Source organism: Diabrotica virgifera, chromosome 6, assembly GCF_917563875.1.
Source record: "Diabrotica virgifera virgifera chromosome 6, PGI_DIABVI_V3a".
Lineage (NCBI taxonomy): Eukaryota > Metazoa > Arthropoda > Insecta > Coleoptera > Chrysomelidae > Diabrotica > Diabrotica virgifera.
In genome coordinates, this window is record NC_065448.1 from 252,333,205 (window position 1) to 252,353,297 (window position 20,093).

General features: G+C 32.1%; 1 protein-coding gene across 1 annotated transcript in view; it reads right to left on the reverse strand.

Annotated features, from left to right (window-relative positions):
* The window catches only part of LOC114338291 (tetratricopeptide repeat protein 7B), a 48,985-nt gene that overhangs the window by 10,353 nt on the left and 18,539 nt on the right, over window positions 1-20,093 (reverse strand). The window contains exons 7-10 of the mRNA XM_028288885.2: window positions 16,384-16,581; window positions 14,987-15,185; window positions 10,497-10,665; window positions 8,583-8,865 (exon numbers count right to left, since the gene is read on the reverse strand). Coding sequence (XP_028144686.1) covers window positions 8,583-8,865; window positions 10,497-10,665; window positions 14,987-15,185; window positions 16,384-16,581 — 849 coding nt within the window. The remainder of the gene's footprint in view (window positions 1-8,582; window positions 8,866-10,496; window positions 10,666-14,986; window positions 15,186-16,383; window positions 16,582-20,093) is intronic.

The following is a 20,093-nucleotide window of genomic DNA, read 5'->3' on the forward strand; positions in this document are numbered from 1 at the left end:
AGGGGACAAAAATCAAGTTTTTCCAGCAGATAATGATAACAATAAAAGCTCATTAACAACAACAGCAAGTAATTTAGACCAGCCAAACCAGTCTTTCAAACGCGATATTTCCATTAATAATCGATTTACGTCAAGAGATACAGGTCCGTACTTAATTTTTGTGGAACACGAAGTTTTGAATGTGGGAAGATTGCATCCAATGAGACTTGGTGAAAAACTGTTAGCACTTTCGGAATACGAAAAATCGATCTTAGAAATTAGTAGCGTGGGTCGTAACAGACTTAAAATTGAAGTTAATTCAGGGTTAGTTGCGAACAAATTAGTGGAAAATTCGGTATTCAAAGACAATAAACTGATAGCTTATATCCCCTCACATTTAACTGAAAAAAAAGGTATTGTGAGATGGGTCGATACATATCTGACTGAAAATGATCTTGTTAAAGTTATAAAATCAGAGTGTTCTGTTCGTAAGGTTCAAAGAATGTTTCGAAAAGTAATAAAAGACGGAGTGATTGAAAAAATCCCCCGTCAAATGATAATTGTCACATTTGCTGGGAACAAAATTCCCCAATTTATTTATATAAATAAAGTGAGATGTCCTGTAGACACGTACGTTCATCCTGTTATGCAGTGTTACAATTGTCTTCGTTACGGTCACTCTGCATCTCAATGTAAAGGAAAAAAGAAATGCCGAAACTGCGGCAAAGAAAATGATAACGAATGCACTCAATGTGATAACTTCTGCATTTTTTGTAACTCTAATTCACACAACTCGACAAATCGAGATTGTTCAGAGTATAAAAAACAAAAACGAACTAAGGAAGCAATGGCACACCTTAATATTTCTTTCAAAGAGGCCGAAAAAGTTATTGACAATCCTGCCTACACTAGTATTGTTCAAAAAAACAGATTTGCTCCGTTACTGTCATCCACTACTGAATTCCCTTCATTAGTTTCCAGGCCAAATACCTATTCCAATATTGCTCAAAGCTCATCAAAACATTTGCCTTCCATTGCAAATATTTCAAATACTGCAGCTTCTACTAGAAAAAAACGAAAAATACACCCATCGTCTCCTACGCTTATTACCGCTCCCAGCGAATTTAGCTTTTGTGCTAGCCCCGTATTTCAGTTCGGAAACTATAATAAAAATGTATCTAAAAATAACGATGAACATCTTAAAAATGAATTCGCTACTACTTTGAAGGATTCAATCAATAATTTCTTTTCAGACATTCCTGCTCGAAACCCTGCGATTAATAGTTCAGTTCCCTCTATACAAGATGTAGAAAATATAATTAACAGCGTGATTAAACATTTCTTTACCTGATATGGCCGGTTTAAAAATTGTCCAGTGGAACGCTAGATCAGCGTACTCTAATAAAAACTCTATTACGCAACTTTTTACAGAAGAACACTTTGATATAGCTCTTATTTCGGAAACTTGGTACAAACCTAAGTATGAAATGTCCTTACAGGGATTTAATATTATTAGAAAAGATAGACGTAATAAACGAGGTGGAGGTGTTAGCATAATTATCTCTAATAATATTAAATACAATAATATAGTATTCAACCAAACATTTAATAAAAATATTGAAGTTTGTGGCATTGATATTGATGTCAATGGCACCAAAATATCTGTTGTTAGTATTTATCGTCCAGGTAGCATTGCAGTCACAGTGAACGACTATGTTTATCTTTTTCAACAAATTCCGCATAATTTTATTATTGGTGGCGACTTTAACGCCCATCATGGAGCCTGGGGTTCTATAAACAATGATCATAGCGGTAACATACTCATGGAAGCTTTAGAATACTTCGACAACTTTATCATTGCAAATGACGGATCTCCTACCAGAGTATCTGCCCCTGGCTCTCCTCCATCATGTGTTGATCTTACCCTCATTTCGTCCAACTTTAGCTCACAATTCTCTTGGTCTGTTAAAGCAGATACGTATGGCTCTGACCATTATGCTATCACATTTGTGTTACAACAACTTAGAATTGATAATATTAATATTACCCCCATTCATAAATGGTCTATGCGAGAAGCTGATTGGGCATTGTTTCAAAAAAAAATTGATAAAGATTTCTCCGAGATTCCGCTTTTCAACAATACTAACGAAATGATTAACTTTATCACCAATTCAATGACATCCTCGGCGGATTCAGCTCTTAAAAAAACTTACCCCTTCTCTCCTAAAAAGGCTCCTCATCCCCCTTGGTGGGATGAGGAATGTCAACAGTTAGTTACCCAAAGGAAGGAAGCTTACAAAACGTACAAGCGCAATATGATAACTTCAAATTATATCAATGTAAAAAAAATAGATGCGCTCTGCAAAAGAACCTTCAAATTGAAAGCCAAACAGGCTTGGGCAGACTATTGTACTCAACTTAATAGGAATTCAAATCCCTCAGAAATTTGGCGCCGGATTAATAGATTTCAAAAGAAGAAAAATGATATCCAACCATGTGAAGAAGATGAGGCGGAAATACTTTTTCATAAATTAGCTCCAAGTTTTGTTAGTCCTTACATTCACTACACACCCACCAGTAATCATGATCATTCTCTTCTAGCCCCAGTTACACTAAGAGAGTTAGAACTTAATATCAAATCGTCAAAACTTACCGCTCCAGGCTTAGATGGCATCAATTACATGATGATTAAAAAGCTCCCTGACTCGGCGAAACACTTTCTTTGCAAAATATATAACAATATACTTTCAGGAGATACGGATTACCCCTCACTAAAACAGTGTCTAATTATTCCTATTCCTAAGGTCAGTGACAACAAAGCTCTGCGACCCATTTCTCTAATGTCTTGTGTATTAAAAACTTTGGAAAGAATTATCAAACTCAGATTAGAATGGTGGTTAGAAAATAATAACATCCTCCCCCAATCCCAGTTTGGTTTTCGGCGAGGTAAAGGTACTCTCGACTGTGCAGCCAATCTTGCAACGGAAATTCAGTTGGCTTTTTCAGAAAACCATTATTCAGCTGCCTTATTTTTAGATATCTCTAGTGCTTATGAAAGCGTGCTGTTGGATTGTTTATATGAAAAGTTAACATACATCCATATACCACCACAATTTGCATTTGTTCTTATTAATATGTTCCTCAGACGACAGATCTTTATAAAATGCAATACAAATACTCTAGGTCCTAGAGAGGTTAACTCTGGTCTGCCACAGGGGTCGGTGTTGAGCCCGCTTCTATTTAATATCTATACCCTCGATGTTCACAACCTTGGTATGAACGCAAGAATTTTACAATATGCTGACGATTTTTCTATATACACTACTCATAAAAACTACTCTCAATGTGTTAGTAATCTTAAGTATATAGTGCATTGCTGCTTTAAATACTTTCCTGAACAGGGATTTGAAATATCACCTCATAAATCTGCTATTGTATTTTTTACCAGACACCAATTGCCAGAACTTAATAGCCTTACAATTCAAAATCACACTATACCTGTTTGCAAAACATACACATATTTGGGTATCACATTTGATTGCAAACTGACCTGGTCTGATCACATATCAAAATGCATTAAGAAAAGTGAAAAAAGTCTTAATATCCTAAGAGCAATTAACAGATATCATTGGGGCGCTGACCCTAACATTAACTTGATTTTCTACCGAGCGTACACTCGATCTATCCTAGATTATGGTTGTTTCTTGTATGGATCAGCCACTAATTCCAGACTTTCACAAATAGATAGGGTACAGTTCAAGGCTCTACGCATTGTTCTTGGTGCATTTAAATCCACTCCCACAGCTGCTCTCCTTGCAGAGTGTGGCGAACCCCCCATGCAACTTCGACGACAGTTACTAGCTGAAAAATTCGTCGTTAAACAAAAACGATTTACACACAACGACCTTATTAAAAATTTAGGCATCTTAACTGCATATAGCTACACTAATAAATACTGGCACAACAGAAACTGTCCCCCTCTAGCTGATGCATTTGCAACAGTCTCAAACATCGAACTACGTGATGATTCTGGTTTGCCGTTCTTCACGGCTAAATTCGATATATGTCTTACACAACCAAATATTATTTTTCCAGAATATAATGATAACCCAGCAATTAATAACATATCTATGCAAATAGAATTAGAGAAATTAGGTAATGTACATAAATTTTTTACAGACGGATCCAAATCCCCTACTGGAACAGGATGTGCAGTGTACAGGGAAAACACAAACGAAAGTTTGTTGTTTAAACTAAACAAAAACTCTACAATCTTTACAGCAGAGGCACTTGCTATATTTAAGGCTTTGGATTGGGCAAACAATTCACTGCTACCCTTGTCAAACTTGGCTATAATATCGGATTCGAAATCTGTTTTATCAGCTCTGGTGTACCCGGTTACCTCCATATACAATAACTCAATAATCGTGGAAATTTTGACAACCTTAAGAGCCTTAGATTATAAACAGATAAATACATTCTTCATATGGGCCAAAGGGCATTCCTCCATAACGGGAAACGAAACAGCTGACAAACTGGCAAAAAGAGCTATCACTGATGGCAAACAAGCCCCCGAATTAACGCTACAAGACGCATTATCTATATGTAAGCAAAACTTAAGAACTAAATGGGCAGACAAATGGACAACAATTAGATCTAACAATGCATTTCAGTACTGCACGCTTTTTCCAACACTTCCTTCTACAAAGCTTGCTAAAAGAAGCCATCCCAATAGAAAAATTAACACCAAATACATTAGGTGCCTCTTTGGACACGGAGCAGTCAACTCTAAGCTTTATAAGATGAAATTGGCCACATCCCCCCTCTGTGACTGCAGTGACAGTTTTGACGACTTTAATCACTGGATTTTTCAATGCAGTCATAATTCTAATGCCACCTCTTACCTTATTACGGAACTAACGAAACTAAAAATCCCGTTTCCTCAAAATTATCTTTCCATTATGCTGGAGTGCATCCATAATCCCGAAGTAAGAGCTATTTTTTGTAACTTTTTAGGTCGTACGAGGAGACGCTTATAATTTCCTCAACTTTTAGGTCTGTATCAACCAATCCAAATTTTATTCAGTTAGGTATTAAATATATATGTATAGATTTGTAAAAACTGTATTTGTGCCAAATATTGTATTCAGTTACTGTATTTATATGTACAGATTTGTAAAAATTGTATTTGTACCAAATTGTGTTCAGTTATATGTATAGTCTTTTAAATGTTATAAATTTTCGTGGCAAAACGGGTTCTTCCCAAAGCCAATAAACCAAAAAAAAAAAAAAAAAAATAATTTGATTACCATCAAAATTTCTATCAATATTCATCTAATGTATTTTTTCTTACTCTATGTTCTGTTGTATTTTAATATTTCTTTCAATTCTAAATAATTTCATTTTAAAATCAAAATAATTTGGTTAAATTCAGAACCGTCAAAAGTTTAATCAGTTTAGTTAGTTGATCTTCGCACATGATGATGATGACACATGGTCTCCGTGGGGTAAAAGTTTAAGGTGAATGAATTTCGAACCCCAATGGAAACTTTTATTTTTTTATTTTTTTTATACATTTTATGATTGTAAGTTTATTTATTATATAATTTTTTTCCAGAAAATACGTATTTAGTTAAAATATTTTCCTACATTGTTCAGAAATCATTTGTGGCATTTTTCAATGTGTTTGTTTGTGTGTGTTTTATTCTTTTATTATTTTAATTTTTGGCACTGTTTTAATAAAAAATTTTGAGAAGTAGTATTAAAATTATTTTAATATTTAAATAAAATATAAATAAACTGTTTAAAGTATATTAATTTCGTTGAAATCATATAATAGAAGTATAACTTCTTACGTGCGTACAAAGTACACACACATTCTTTTTTTTGTAATGTTGGTACACTCTTTATATGAAGAGTATAGGGGAAAAACAAGGAATTTCACATTTTATACATATTGAGATAAACACCAATAAAGGTTTAACTCTCATGATATCTAAAAACTACTTAGAAGATTCTTAGCAGAATTCTAGCAATTCTTATTCTATAATCTTGATATAATATGAATCTATATTAACTTATTAATTTAATAATGCACCAAAAAACTGCTAACATTCAAATTTAATAAAAAATTTTTTGTCCTGGTAAAGGTATATTAGTTTAAAAATCCCCTATTGGGCTACAAACCTAGAAACAAAACGTTTTCGGTCTGTAACAAGAGCATCATCAGTGTTACAAGAACATGGTGAGCCGCCCACCTTTTTTGGGTGGCTCACCATGTTCTTGTAACACTGATGATGCTCTTGTTACAGAGCGAAAACGTTTTGTATATGTTTGTAGCCCTATAGGGGCTTTTTAAACTAATATACCTTTTACCAGGACAAAAATGTTTTTATTAAATTTTACTTGTAATTAATGGTATACAGCCAGCTGCAGGAAATTCTTCCTTGTGGATTTTTAAGGCTAACATTCCTTATTTTTGTTCAGTGGCGTGCGGACAATTCTGGTCCTTCGCCTGGATACAAATTCTTAGAAAATTTTTATAGACTGATCTTTTTGTGTATTGATTGTACTAAATCGATAGCCCAGTCGGTAGTACTCAGTTATTGCTACCACATGACGAGGAAAACCAAAATTAATGAAAAAGTGACATTCCTTGTTTTTCCCATGTACTCTTCATATGAACTCGTGTGAAGTTTAATTTCAATCTGTCAATTTTCATCCACCGTATTCATTAGATTTGACCCCTAGCGACTTCCCTCTGTTTCTATACCTAAAAAATCATGCGTGGAAAGCGTTTTTCATCAAATGATGAGGTCATAACTGTTGTGGAAGCGTATTTTGCATGGAAGCGCCCATCCAGGGATGGAATTTATAAATTGGAATCTCGTTGGAACAAGAAGTGTATTGATATTCAGGAAGACTATTGTCACGGTCCCAGGCCGGCCCTGTCAACACCAGAAACTTCTGGCGACGAACTGTCTGAGACCCCTTTTTGTTTACTGATTTATGAGTTTAAAAGGGGGACCTTTTTAACAGGTATATCAACCTCGATATTTCTTTCTAGAACATGCTTATTTGATATTTATGTAAATAACCCTTCGATTGTTATTCTAGAATAAGATGAATTCTTCTGTAATATTCTTTCTTGTTCTGGAACATTGTAATAATGTATAAATAGGGGTTTTTGGAATTATTAAGTTCAGTTGTGAATTTAGATACGTCGGTGTACTGTGATATGTATCGAGCGCGATATATTTTTGTAATTGTAATTATGTAGATAAATTATCCAATTTGGTGTAATAAATAAATTAGATATCGTAGTTTGTAAAATAAAAGATATAAATTCAGTGTCTTTCATTTGTTTAAAAGTAAGTTATTAAAAAAAATAAATAAAGTCAACTAAGATAGTCCTGTCGCCAGGGGGGTACAACGGCCTCCTTAATTCAGCTGGACTTACTCAAGTTTTTTTATGTATTTTGACCCGTAGAATACGAATTTTTTGGGTAACAGTTGATCCGGATGTCGATAACATTGTTATACACAAAGAACTTAAGGAATTACATAACAGCGATTTTTCGCAAAACAAAACATTTTTTTGTATTCTTTGGGTGATTCTCAGCAAAAAATGATCTTACAAGTTTTTTCGTAAGATGCATAGTTTTCGAGATAAACGCGGTTGAACTTTCAAAAAATCGATAAAGTGCAATTTTTGAACCCGAATAACTTTCGATTAAAAAATAAAATAGCAATTCTGCTTACTGCATTTGAAAATTCAAGTCAAATTCTATCGGTTTTGATTATTTGCATTGCTAAAAATTAAGATTTTATTTGTTAAACAAAGCCATAAACACATAGTGTTTCCCGTGTCCAATGCATGCGTTTTAATGTACGTAATTTACGTAGAAATTGTCTGTATGCACGCCTACTCGTTCGATTTCAAATGAGAAATGCATTGAAAACATCATTCAATAACTAGGTGTTTATAGCTTTGTTTAACAATAAAAAAATTAATTTTTAGCAATGAAAGTAATCAAAACCGATAGAATTTGACTTAAACTTTCAAATGCGGTAAGCATAATTGCTATTTTATTTTTCAATCAAAAGCTATTCGGGTTCAAAAATTGCAATTTTTCGATTTTTTGACAGTTTAACCGCGTTTATGTGGAAAACTATGCATCCTACGAAAAAACTTATAAAAACATTTTTTGCTTAAAACGAACCAAAAAATAAAAAAAAATGTTTTGTTTTGCGAAAAATCGCTGTTATGTGATTCCTCAAGTTCTTTGTTTATAACAATCTTATCGACATCCGGATCGACTGTTACCCAAAAAATTCGTGTTCTACGGGTCAAAATACATAAAAAAAACTTGGGTAAGTCCATCTGAATTAAGGAGGCCGTTGTACCCCCACTGGCGACAGGACTAAATTAAACTTAGTGCCTAAAAACATAAATAATAAAATAGTAAAGTCAACCGCGTAAAGTCAGTTGTCTAACACTATACTGAATAATAAAGTGTGTTTCAAACCATAAAATTGTGTTTTTCTTATCGAATCGCAAAATTTATTGAACAGCCTAGTAGATATGTGAAAAAAATTGTTACCTCCCCTCCGAACTCATGTAAATCTAGATATGCCTTCACGTACATGAGATTGAGGCTATCTGGATATTCTTCCAAGGCATTTTCAACCACCAGAAGAGCACTACTATGTTGTCTCTGAGCCGTTAATAGCAGAACGAGAAGATGCAAAGAGGTAGAATGTTCGGGATGAAGATCCAAACCAACACATACATGTTGTTGAGCTTCTGGAATGTTTCCGAGTATAGCTAATTGTAGTCCGAGATAATATCTCGATAAATGGTCGTTTGGTTCCAACTCTACAGCACTAAAAACATTTTAAAATATTACTTAGTACACATATTTTTGAAGTGAATACTTCTTATCGCTGGTCGTTCAAAAATCTTGACGCGAGTGGTAACCATGTGATAACCAATATAAGTGTATATCTATACCCATATTTTAACTTTCATAATTGAAGACACAAGTGCATGAAGGGTCTATGTGACATTTGGAAATTATTGAGAAAAATGAATTTAAAGTTTTTATACTAGAACTTTTTTACTATAAGATCTAAATAGACTAAATTTATAGGATAGGTAGTCCTAGATATTTATGAACACTATTAAAAAAAACTTAAAAAAATATTTATTATATATTTTTTATACAGTACGTAAATCGTTCAGCTGGACATAGGAAATACATTGAGATAATTGTGGCAACTGCGCTAACCTGTGTTAGTTGAAGCTTCTGTTCGAGTATGAGTTTTTGGTGCAATAGAGCTGTTAGAATAGAATGAGTGAGTTTTGAAGCAAGGCTGTCCATAAAAAAATCAAAAACAAAGTTTATGATTAATGAGTTAATAATTTTGCTTTAATTTTTAAAATATTTTTTATTTAAAAACTAATTTCAACACTAAACAGTTTTCCCATTCCCTTACGCCAAAAATATTTAGCTAATACATTGTCATATTTTGACGTTTATTTGTGTCAGTCGAAATGAGTTGTCAATTTTGAGGTTAATGTCCCTTAATGCTAACAACCATATTGTCATCGAGAGAGCTCAGTTGCCACAATTGTCTCAATATAATACAATTTATGTATCTAAATAGTCCAGCTGTATATAAAATAGTGTATATAAAATAATACTGTATATAAAAAGTGTACATAGATCCCTTATGCACTTACATTTTAAAATTTACTGTGTACATAGATCCCTTACACTCTAGTAACTTAGAAAATATTAATTTTAAAATGTGTTTGACTTGTTTGAAAGGTTTTTAGGTTCGAACAACTTACTTTTAACATAAAAACATGTTTTGAAAAATTTGTCACATAGATCCTTCATGTGTCTTCAATTATCTAAGTAAGCACAGATCCTGAATTTTCGGTTGTTTGACTGGTGTCAAATACAGATGACGAATTTTAAATTATTGACTGAGTTTGAGGTGGTTTTACCCCCATATGGTGACAATTTTACCCATAGGGGTGATTTGTTCAATTTTCAATCAAAAAATATAGTGCGGCACATGATTTTATACTAAAACTAAATATAGATTCCAAATGTTCCATTCCTGACCGACTTCGGGATAGTTTCAACCCTATAGGGGTTGATTTGTTCAGTTTTTCGGAAAAATATAGTGCCACACTTTTTTAGAGTAAAACTAGATTAGATATATAGAAACTCTGTATAGATTCAGAATTTAATTAAATTTGATTAAAAATTAAACAAAATTAAATAAAAACAAATAAAAAAAATAGAGAAAATTAAATAAAACTAAATAAATTTAAATATAATAATTAATTAAAATTATAAACAATAAATTACACTTATAGAAACTTAAATAAAATTAATTAAATTAAATAAAATTAGATAAAATTATATAAAAGTAAAAATTAAGTTAATTTACAGTTATAAAAGATAAACTAAATTGCTGTTAATAGCAAAGTAGCTCATTACCTTCTGAAATTATTAAGTGCATTGTGTCTTAACTGATCTTTTTCTTTCCGCAACTGACAGGCTTCGGCTTGCAAGTGGTAACCAATTCCTAGATACAAATGGCATCTACCCAAAAGCCCGTCCGATGATGTTAAGGCTTTTTCTCTTGCCTGCATACTAAAATTTGTACCTAAAATAAAAAAATCGCCTAGTTTTATTAATTCTAAGATTAAATTTTGATGTTAATGCCCGCTTATCTTGAAAATAATCAATGTAACGAGACAAGTAATCGAAATTTTTAATTATGTGTACATCATCATAAGTAATTATGTATTTATTCTCTTTCTTCTATGATGGCTACTAATGAAGGATGGCTATAACCATTGCAAATTCGTCTCTATCTTCTGCATTTCTTAAAAGTATCTGTGTGTTTAACCCCCGGTCCAGTCGCGAATGTTTTTCGCCCAGGATATTTGTCGTCTACCAGGACTTCTTTTTCCTTCCATTTTACCCTTCATACTGTCGTATTTAGAAGAATACAGTTTATACAGTGCGGTGGAATAAGTGTTGCCCCCCCTGTTAACTTGTTTATTTTAAGAATATAAGCAAAACGCTCGGACAGGTCGATTTTTAAACTAACCATAGTATATTATAGCATCAACGTTTCGAACTTTACGCGATACCTCTTCAGGTGACAGGCATAACTTTGATTTTTTTTAAATGGTAAAGTACATCATGTGACACCTCATTTAACGGGTCTAGGACATTTCGCCGTCGCCGTTTCGCCGTCGCCATTTCGCCGTCGCCGTTTCGCCGTCGAGCCATTTCGCCGTCGCCATTACTTGTATATAAGTTTTGAATGGTTTTCGAACGATTATATTTCGAACACTTTTGCATAATGAAGTTTTTTATTTTTGATACAGTAAAAACAATTGAAATTGAAATTCCTTTTCTCAATATTGTTTATTTCCGGGGATCTCATAATAGTCATATTTTTAATACTGTAAATATTTTATTTTTCAGACGAAAACAATGTATAGTTGAATACGAAAATAAAACTTGGTTTAACTACCAACATCAGCATTTTATTTACACTGACATTTAGTATAAAAAAAGTTAGTATGTTATCACGTTCTTGTAAACTTAACCAATGCCGGGATGGCGACGGCGAAACGGCCGACGGCGAACTGGCTCGACGGCGAAATGGCCGACGGCGAAGTGGCTCGACGGCGAAACGGCGACGGCGAAACGTCCCAGTCCGCATTTAACAGCTTTTAAAATACTGATTTCAAAAATGTATAATACTGTAATCCTGTTTGAGAGCGTAGGCGAAAAATTTCGGTCGAATTCTTTCTAAATGCAATCATTTTTTTCGAATCCTGAAAAAACCAATAAATATTTTTGAAAAATTTAAACGCAGAATGAAATATTACAGTATTCTCGATGGTCCAAAGTCCCTGAGAACTCCTATAATGTTTATTTTAATAAGTCACAGTGGTGGAAAAAAGAGAAAATTTAGCGTGATTTTTAATTTCAAATATATCATTCAAAAGAAACTTTTTGTTTATTCTAAGGGACTGTCAGCCCTCGGTAATAATCTAATCTTTTATTCTGCGTTTAAATTTTTCAAAAATCTTATTAGTTTTCTCAGAATTCGAAAAAAATAAATGCGTTTAAAAAGAGTTCGACCGAAAATTTTGGGCCTGCGATCTCAAAAAGGATTAAAGTATTATACATTTTTGAAATCAGTATTTGAAAAGCTGTTAAATGAGGTGTCACATGATGTACTTTACCATTTAAAAAAATCAAAGTTATGCCTGTCACCTGAAGAGGGATCGCGTAAAGTTCGAAACGTTGATGCTATAATATACTATGGTTAGTTTAAAAATCGACCTGTCCGAGCGTTTTGCTTATATTCTTAAAATAAACAAGTTAACAGGGGGGGGGCAACACTTACTCCACCGCACTGTATAACATTTTACCATCCGATATAGGATTTGTAGATTGAGTCTTTGGTTACTCAGAAATTTCCTTATCTTCAAAAAGGCTGCTCTATTATTGATCGAATTTCTGATTTCGGATTTAGATCTTCCGAAATCCATACTCCTGAGTATTTCACATTATCCACTTGTTCAATATCTTCATTTTTATCTGGATCCTTGTAATTATGTATAAACGGTATAAATTTTACCCATTTTTAAGACAACAAAATGTTAAATAGCAAAATTGATTATTTTGGTAAATATCAACCACTATTTCATTACACTAATCTTATATATATAAAAATCGATTACTGTTCGTGTGTCTCGCTAAAACTCGAGAATGGCTGAACCGATTTGGCTAATTTTGATGTTGAATTATTTGTAGAAGTTCAGGGAAGGTTTATACGGTTTTATATAGTCATTTTAGTAGCCACCAAAATTTTTACATCTATATGTATAAAATGCTCTTTTCACAGTATTTGTTGCCATACTCCTCCGAAATGGTTTGACCGATTTTTATGAAATTTTACGCCTATATTCGGCAGAACTGAGAATAGGTTGTTATCTATTTTTCATATCCGTACGTCACAAGGTGGGTTGCTGATGACGCCATAACTCTCATAATAATGACCTGAAAAATACGAAATTAAGTAGGTAAGACTCCTTGCAATTCCGAGCACAACCGTACTAAATTGTTTTCTCTATCGCAATCGGTGTCCGAAATACAATATCTCAAGCCGTAGAAATATTCTGAGGACAAAAGAAGAACGAGCGACAAATTTCATTGAAGATAAGTGAAACAGTTTAACTTTGGGACTCAAACTGGGCAAAATATGAATTTTTTAATTATGCGAAATTTTCAAAAAATATCTCTAAACGGAACTTTTTTGACGAAACGTAAGCAGGAGAAAAATTCTGAGCACACGAAAATAACAAGCAGAAAATTATAAAATTTTATTTAATTTTCATTAATTTTGTTTAATTTTATTTAATTTAAGTATTTTATTTATTTTCGTTTATTTTATTTTATTTCATTTTTAATTCCAGAGAGAGAGACATACTTTATTGATACAATGTACCAAAAGGCCATCGACCGAAGTCTTTCAGCCAATTAATTCCATTTATTTTTTTTAATTTTATTTCATTTTATTTATTTTTATTAGATTCTATTTACTTTTATTAAATTTTATTATTTTTATTTAATTTTTTTAGCTTTATTTAATTGTATTTGAATTAATATGATTTTATTTATTTGTATTTAATTTTATTTATTTTTATCTAATTTCATTAATTTTATGAAATTTTATTTAATTCTATTTAATTTTAATTTAATTTTATTTTATTTAATCAACACCTATAGAGTTGGAACCACCCCGAACCCAATCATAAATACAGGGTTATTTTGAATGTACAGTAGGAAAAATAAAAGAATACCCATGAACAAACATATAAAACACGCTGTATTTTCCTGCCACACCGTGTCACACAAAAAATTGACCAGCGCAAGTACATGTAATAATTATTATTATAATAATAATTATTATTATTACATGTACTTGCGCTGGGCAATTTTCTTTGTAACACGGTGACAGGAAAATACAGCGTGTTTAATATGTTCGTTCATGGGTATTCTTTCATTTTTCCGACTGTAGATAAAATAAAGTTGTTATATTCATTATAAGATAAACAAATTTAAGATTGTAACTGTTGCACTACAAACTTTATTTTGTTACTTCTAACTAAACTTTTTTAATTAAAAAATCATGTGTAATTAATTAAAAATAATAATAAAACCTCATTCACATCGAGCATTTTTTGTTTATTAATTACGAATTCCTTTTGTTTATTTTAAGTTTATTGTATACACAAGTTTGTTTTTATCTGTTGAAGCAGTACGAGGTTTGCCGGGTCAGCTAGTATGATATAAATAAAAGGTTGGTAGAAATATATAGTTTTGTTTTATAATTAAATGAAATGTTTACATATTGTATAATGGACTCCCCTTGTTGAGTCAATTGACTCTTCCATCTATTTCACGTGTCGTGGTGATTTTTCATTTTTGTTAGCATGTTTAATGCATGTTAGCAGTTTGAAAAAAAAAATGATACATATTAACCTTTTGTTTGGTCAGTTTATTATATTAGACCCAAGAACACCGTCCTTTTTTAAAAAATATTGCAAAAGTCTTAGTTTCGTTTAAGCAAGTCTACCACTTTCTGAAAATTTTCAGAATGTAAATTTGTAGCTTTAGCACGGTTATGTCTTATTATTGCAAAACTATCATTTTTAATTTTAATCGAAAATATTATACGTTAAAATAAAAGAAATTATTTTTGTCAGACAAAAAAGAAGGTCGAGTCCGACCCCTGCGAGATGTCACTCTAGCGCGGTACAGTTTTGTTATTTCTGAAAATTTTCAGAAAGTGGTAGACTCGTTCAAACGAAGAAGTTAAAATCATTTTTAAGACTTTTGTTATCTTTTTCAGAAAGTGACGGTGTACTGGGGACTATATTTCATTTGATACATACCTTCAACGATTAAATTAAGATGTTCGTAACATAATTTGGCAGCTAAAAGACAGTTGCTAGCATCATTTGGCTCTAATCTAATAACTTCTCTTAGAACTGATAATGCTTGGTCAAAACTATTGATCGCTAAAAGGCTTAATGCGTACTGTTTCCACATGTGAGCTTCGTCAAACGAAAATTTCATCGAACGTTCTAACGACTAAAAAATAATTAAAAAGGTAATTTTTACATAAAAAATGATTTAGCAGATATTTATTCAAACATTAATAATAGTAAGTAGATATCTATACTATTGAGAAGGTAATCAATAAGAATAGAAAGATACATATATGCTTCATCGACCAGGAAAAGGCGAATACGAAGAAAGGACGTATGGAAGACACAAAAAGAAAGGGGAGTCGACAGGAACATAATAGAAGTAATAAAGGATATGTACAAAAATAATACAAATACAGTAAGAACCAATAACAAGAAATCCAGTGAATTTACTACAAGTCAAGGCGTCAAACAGGGATGCGTGTTGAGTCCACTGCTATTCTCAGTGGTACTGGATGAAGCAATAAAGAAAGTCATGAGAAGAATGAGAAATCTAACATTAGGTACTGGCAAATGAAACAGACTCAACTATCGGAGCTGCTATTTGCAGACGACACGGTATTGATAGCAGAAAACAGTGAAGACTTACAGAATAATCTTGAAATCCTAGAAGAAGGAGATTCCATGAGCAATTGAAAAAAAACGACCGCATTTGGCCAAGAAGAAAGTTCTTCTCCACCAGGGCAATGCAAGGGTACACACATGTCCAGTTTCCAAGACAAAAATCTATTAATTAGGCTACGAATTGCTCCCTCATCCGCCCCATTCTCCACATTTAGCCCCGAGTGACTATTTCTTATTCCCAAACTTAAAGAAATGGCTAGGCGGAAAGAGATTTGACTTCAACGAAGAAATCATCTCACAAACAGATGCCTATTTTAAGAAACAGAAGGAATAAACAGATTGAAGAAACGTTGGATTAAAATGAAAAAACAAAAAGGGTTTCGGAATTTCCGGGATACCGGGAATCAAACCCGAGCCTCCTGGGTGAAATCCAGCTATCCTAGCCACTAGTCACTAGATCATATTGGATGTTAGGTACGGAGATAAATACTTAGCATATAAGTTCTAGTGCAACAGTATTAAAATAACTATGATTTTTAGGAATAAGAGAGCTCAATGCGTCCATGTAAAAGCTGTTGAATATTGCAATGTCATCGAGTTCTGAGCTATTCTGAAAGTTTCGGATCTCTACTTATTCGGGAAGTATGTTTAAAATCAACCACAAGATTATTCCAGGACAAAATGACAAAGAGACAAAGCAGAAGTGAAGTATATAAAATCGTTTAAAATATACGTACCTCTTGTAAAAGCTCAATTTGTCCCCAACGAACTGTAGCTACTGTTAGTAAATCGTATACTGTTTCAGCATCCTGATAGGCGCTTAGTCGTATATCTCTAAATTCCGGTGATTGTGACAGGACTGCGTTTCTAACTGCCATGGATTCGGCAACTAAAAGTAGCAGTATCGTTTCTTCGCATTCATTTCTGGGAATAAACTGCAAATAAAACAAATAATCAGCCCCATTCTGTAACTTTAACAAATCGAATAGACATGGCCAAGTTGTAATATAAAATAGGACATTCTGTATAAAATATGTTTAAAACTCATTCAAAGTCATTAATCGATGTAGTATCTGTTCTTGGATTCAATAACCGCGAGTAACATTGGATTGTCATGTTTGTTATTATTTAAAGGTGTATATAAACATTAACTCGGTCGAGAAAGATAAACTGCTCGTCAAAAGTTAGGGATATAGAAAATTCTGCTGAATTTTTATAGTAGATTTTTTCGTGAACAGATTAACGGATTCCGCTAATTTTTTTTTATTATTTTATAATTTTTTTAGTATTTACACAGTTATGCAAAGGTTTACTCAAACTTTTTTTTTGTACTTATACCGGGTGGAAGAAAAGAAATGTTTTTCTTATGTTAAGTTTGAGGCGCCCGCGCCCTGTAGAGAGGACGAGGTATAAATGGGAGTATATATCGAAATCGTATTGTAGTCTTATGTTTTGTGAACATTTTGTTTTTTGAATGTCCCTGATATCTTTAGAAATAATAAATAGACGGTTTTGTAATTTAACATGTGTTTTAACCGAAACAAAAGTTTGAGACACCTTGTAGGGAGAAAAAGGCACACAGTTGAGTATACCTCGATATTTTGTTGTAGTCTCATATTTTGTGAATATTTTATTTTTTTAATTTCTCTGATATCTTAATAACAAAGAAACTAGACGATATTACTCTTTAATATGTGTTTTAACTGACGACATGCGTCACATCACACATATGTGAAACATAGAAAAACATATTAATAGTAATACCGTCTAGTTTCTTTGTTATTAAAGATATCAGAGAAATTAAAAAAATAAAATATTTAAAAAATATGAGACTACAACATAATATCGGGGTATACTCACCTTTGTGCCTTTTTCTCCCTACAAGGTGTCTCAAACTTTTGTTTCGGTTAAAACACATCTTAAATTACAAAACCGTCTATTTTTTTTTTTGTTTCTAAAGATATCAGGGACATTCAACCAACAGCATGTTCACAAAACATAAGACTACAATACTATTCTGATGTATACTCACATTTGTATCTCGTTCTCCCTACAGGGTGTCTCAAACTTAACACAAGAAAAACATATTTTTTTCTTCCACCCGGTATAAGTACAAAAAATAAGTTTGAGTAAACATTTGTTTAACTTTGTAAATACTAAAGAAAAGGCTAAAATAAAAAAAAATTGCGGAATCCGTCTGTTCGCGAGAAAATCAACTATGAAAATCAGCAGAATTTTCTATATCCCTAACTTTTGACGAGCAGTTTATTATGATTATTGTTGTAGTTAGCAAGTATACACGTTTAGGATAGGTCGCGATTATAAACAAGTTATTATGATTTAGTCATCGATATGGTAAACCGAAAATATATGTACAGCTAGTTCCTAAAAAAACTGATACGACTCTTAGTAAGATTTGATCATTTTGAGCAGTGTATGATTGGTCTGACATTATATTATATTTATTATGACAGACAAATAATAAAATAAACAAGCAAACAGCCATTTTTTGAGGTTGAAGTTATCTGGACAAATTTTAATATAATTTGGAAGTGACAGTGACAGTATGTAAATAATAAGTATTTATCCTTCAAAATATAATAAATAAAATATAATTAAACTCATATTCATTATATCACACCTCATCAAAAGCTTTTTACAAAAACATAGTCAGCGATTTTGATATGGCTTAGAGCCAGACTACACCAAGATCGTCTATAAATCATGCTGGTAATTGCCTTGCAGCGAGACCAAAAATAAAAAGAAGAAGAAGAAGAAGAAAATACACTGCTCAATTTTCTACAAAATACGCTTTAAGAGTCGTATCAGTTTTTTTTGGAACCAGCTGTATTTGAATAGAAATAAGAGTTTTAATTAATTTGGACCAGAAGGCATTAATCTCACACATATTTATTACAAAGTATTGAATGATGAAAATAATGAATGACCAAAAGAATGATTATGATCGAGATCTAGAAGGTGAAGTGCGTACTTAGAATATGGTTTTCTATTTTTGAAAGCCCTTGTGTTTTCGGCTATGCGTTTGTCAAAGATTATGCCAGTTTGACCGATTTAAGTTTGTGGACAGTCACCACATGTCAGTGAAAAAGTTTCCTTACCTTATTTCCTGTATCACTTTTTAGGAATACCTGTCTTCTCTCTCAGTAATGCTTGTCTTTATCACCTAATTAAATTAGTTCTGTGGGTCACATCTCAACAAATTATTTGTCTTAAAATGCTGCCTTATCAAATTACAAGCGATGTAGAAAATGCACGTCCTTTCACTTCAACTGTTATCCGATAATGCGTAAATCATTATTTTTTCATTCGATCCCGTTTTGACCATCACCCACGGATTTACATAATGTACTTCTGGACTAACTTTAGTTTTATAAATATCATAAAACCCAATTACAATCAATATTCCGACATAATCAATTATTTTCATTGTTTTTATTCTTTATTTATGTTTATTAGATTTATTAGAACGAAAATAGAACTATCGTTGTAATAATCACTATAAATATAGCTATTATCGATTTTTAGGGATTGACGGTTGAAATAAGCTTATTATAGGTTCGTTGTTAAGTACATTGTTATAGATAGTATTTAGTGAGGAAGTAATTTATTATAACTTTTATTGAAGAGCGTAGTATTTTAATGCTTTTTAAATGCATTCATTTTTTTCGATCCTGAGAAAAGTAATAAGTATTTTTGAAAAATGTAAACGCAGAATGAAAGATTACATCATTACCGAGTGTAGAAAGTCCCTGAAAAATTCTATAATGTTTATTTTAATAAGTTACAGGGGTAAAAAAGAAGAGAAAATTGAGTGTGATGTTTAATTTCAAATATCTCATTCAAAAGAAAGTTTTTATTTTTTCTAAGGGAGTTTCGGCTCTCGGTAATAATGTAATCTTTCATTCTGCGTTTAATTTTTTCAAAAATATTTATTAGTTTTTCAAGGATTCGAAAAAAAAATGAACACCATGTCCGTGGTGATATTTTCCAAATCGAACATTCACAATATAAATATTTGATAAGGCTTCAGGAATATTTTGAATTGTTTATTAAATAATATTCATATTGTATGTGATAAATAATTGATTTAAGACGTGAAATTAATAGAAAGTATGTATTGTTTATTATTTATGGAAGATCCAAGCACATAATACACCAGGGTATATTCTGTGATCCAAGTATTTTGTTGTTAAAGATGTTCAAAATTTACCTAAGCGTTTCATAGTAAGAGTATATTATTAAAATTACTTTATCACTTTTTCTCTTTTCTCGCTTATTATTTTTTATTGTATAATATATAAATTATTGTAATCACTAAATACATAGTGAAAAAATAATCTTATTAATTAGATTAATTAATAATTTAAACGATTATTCAAGTAACGGTTATCCAAGAACATTCAAAAACTGAACGAAAGAGTCATCT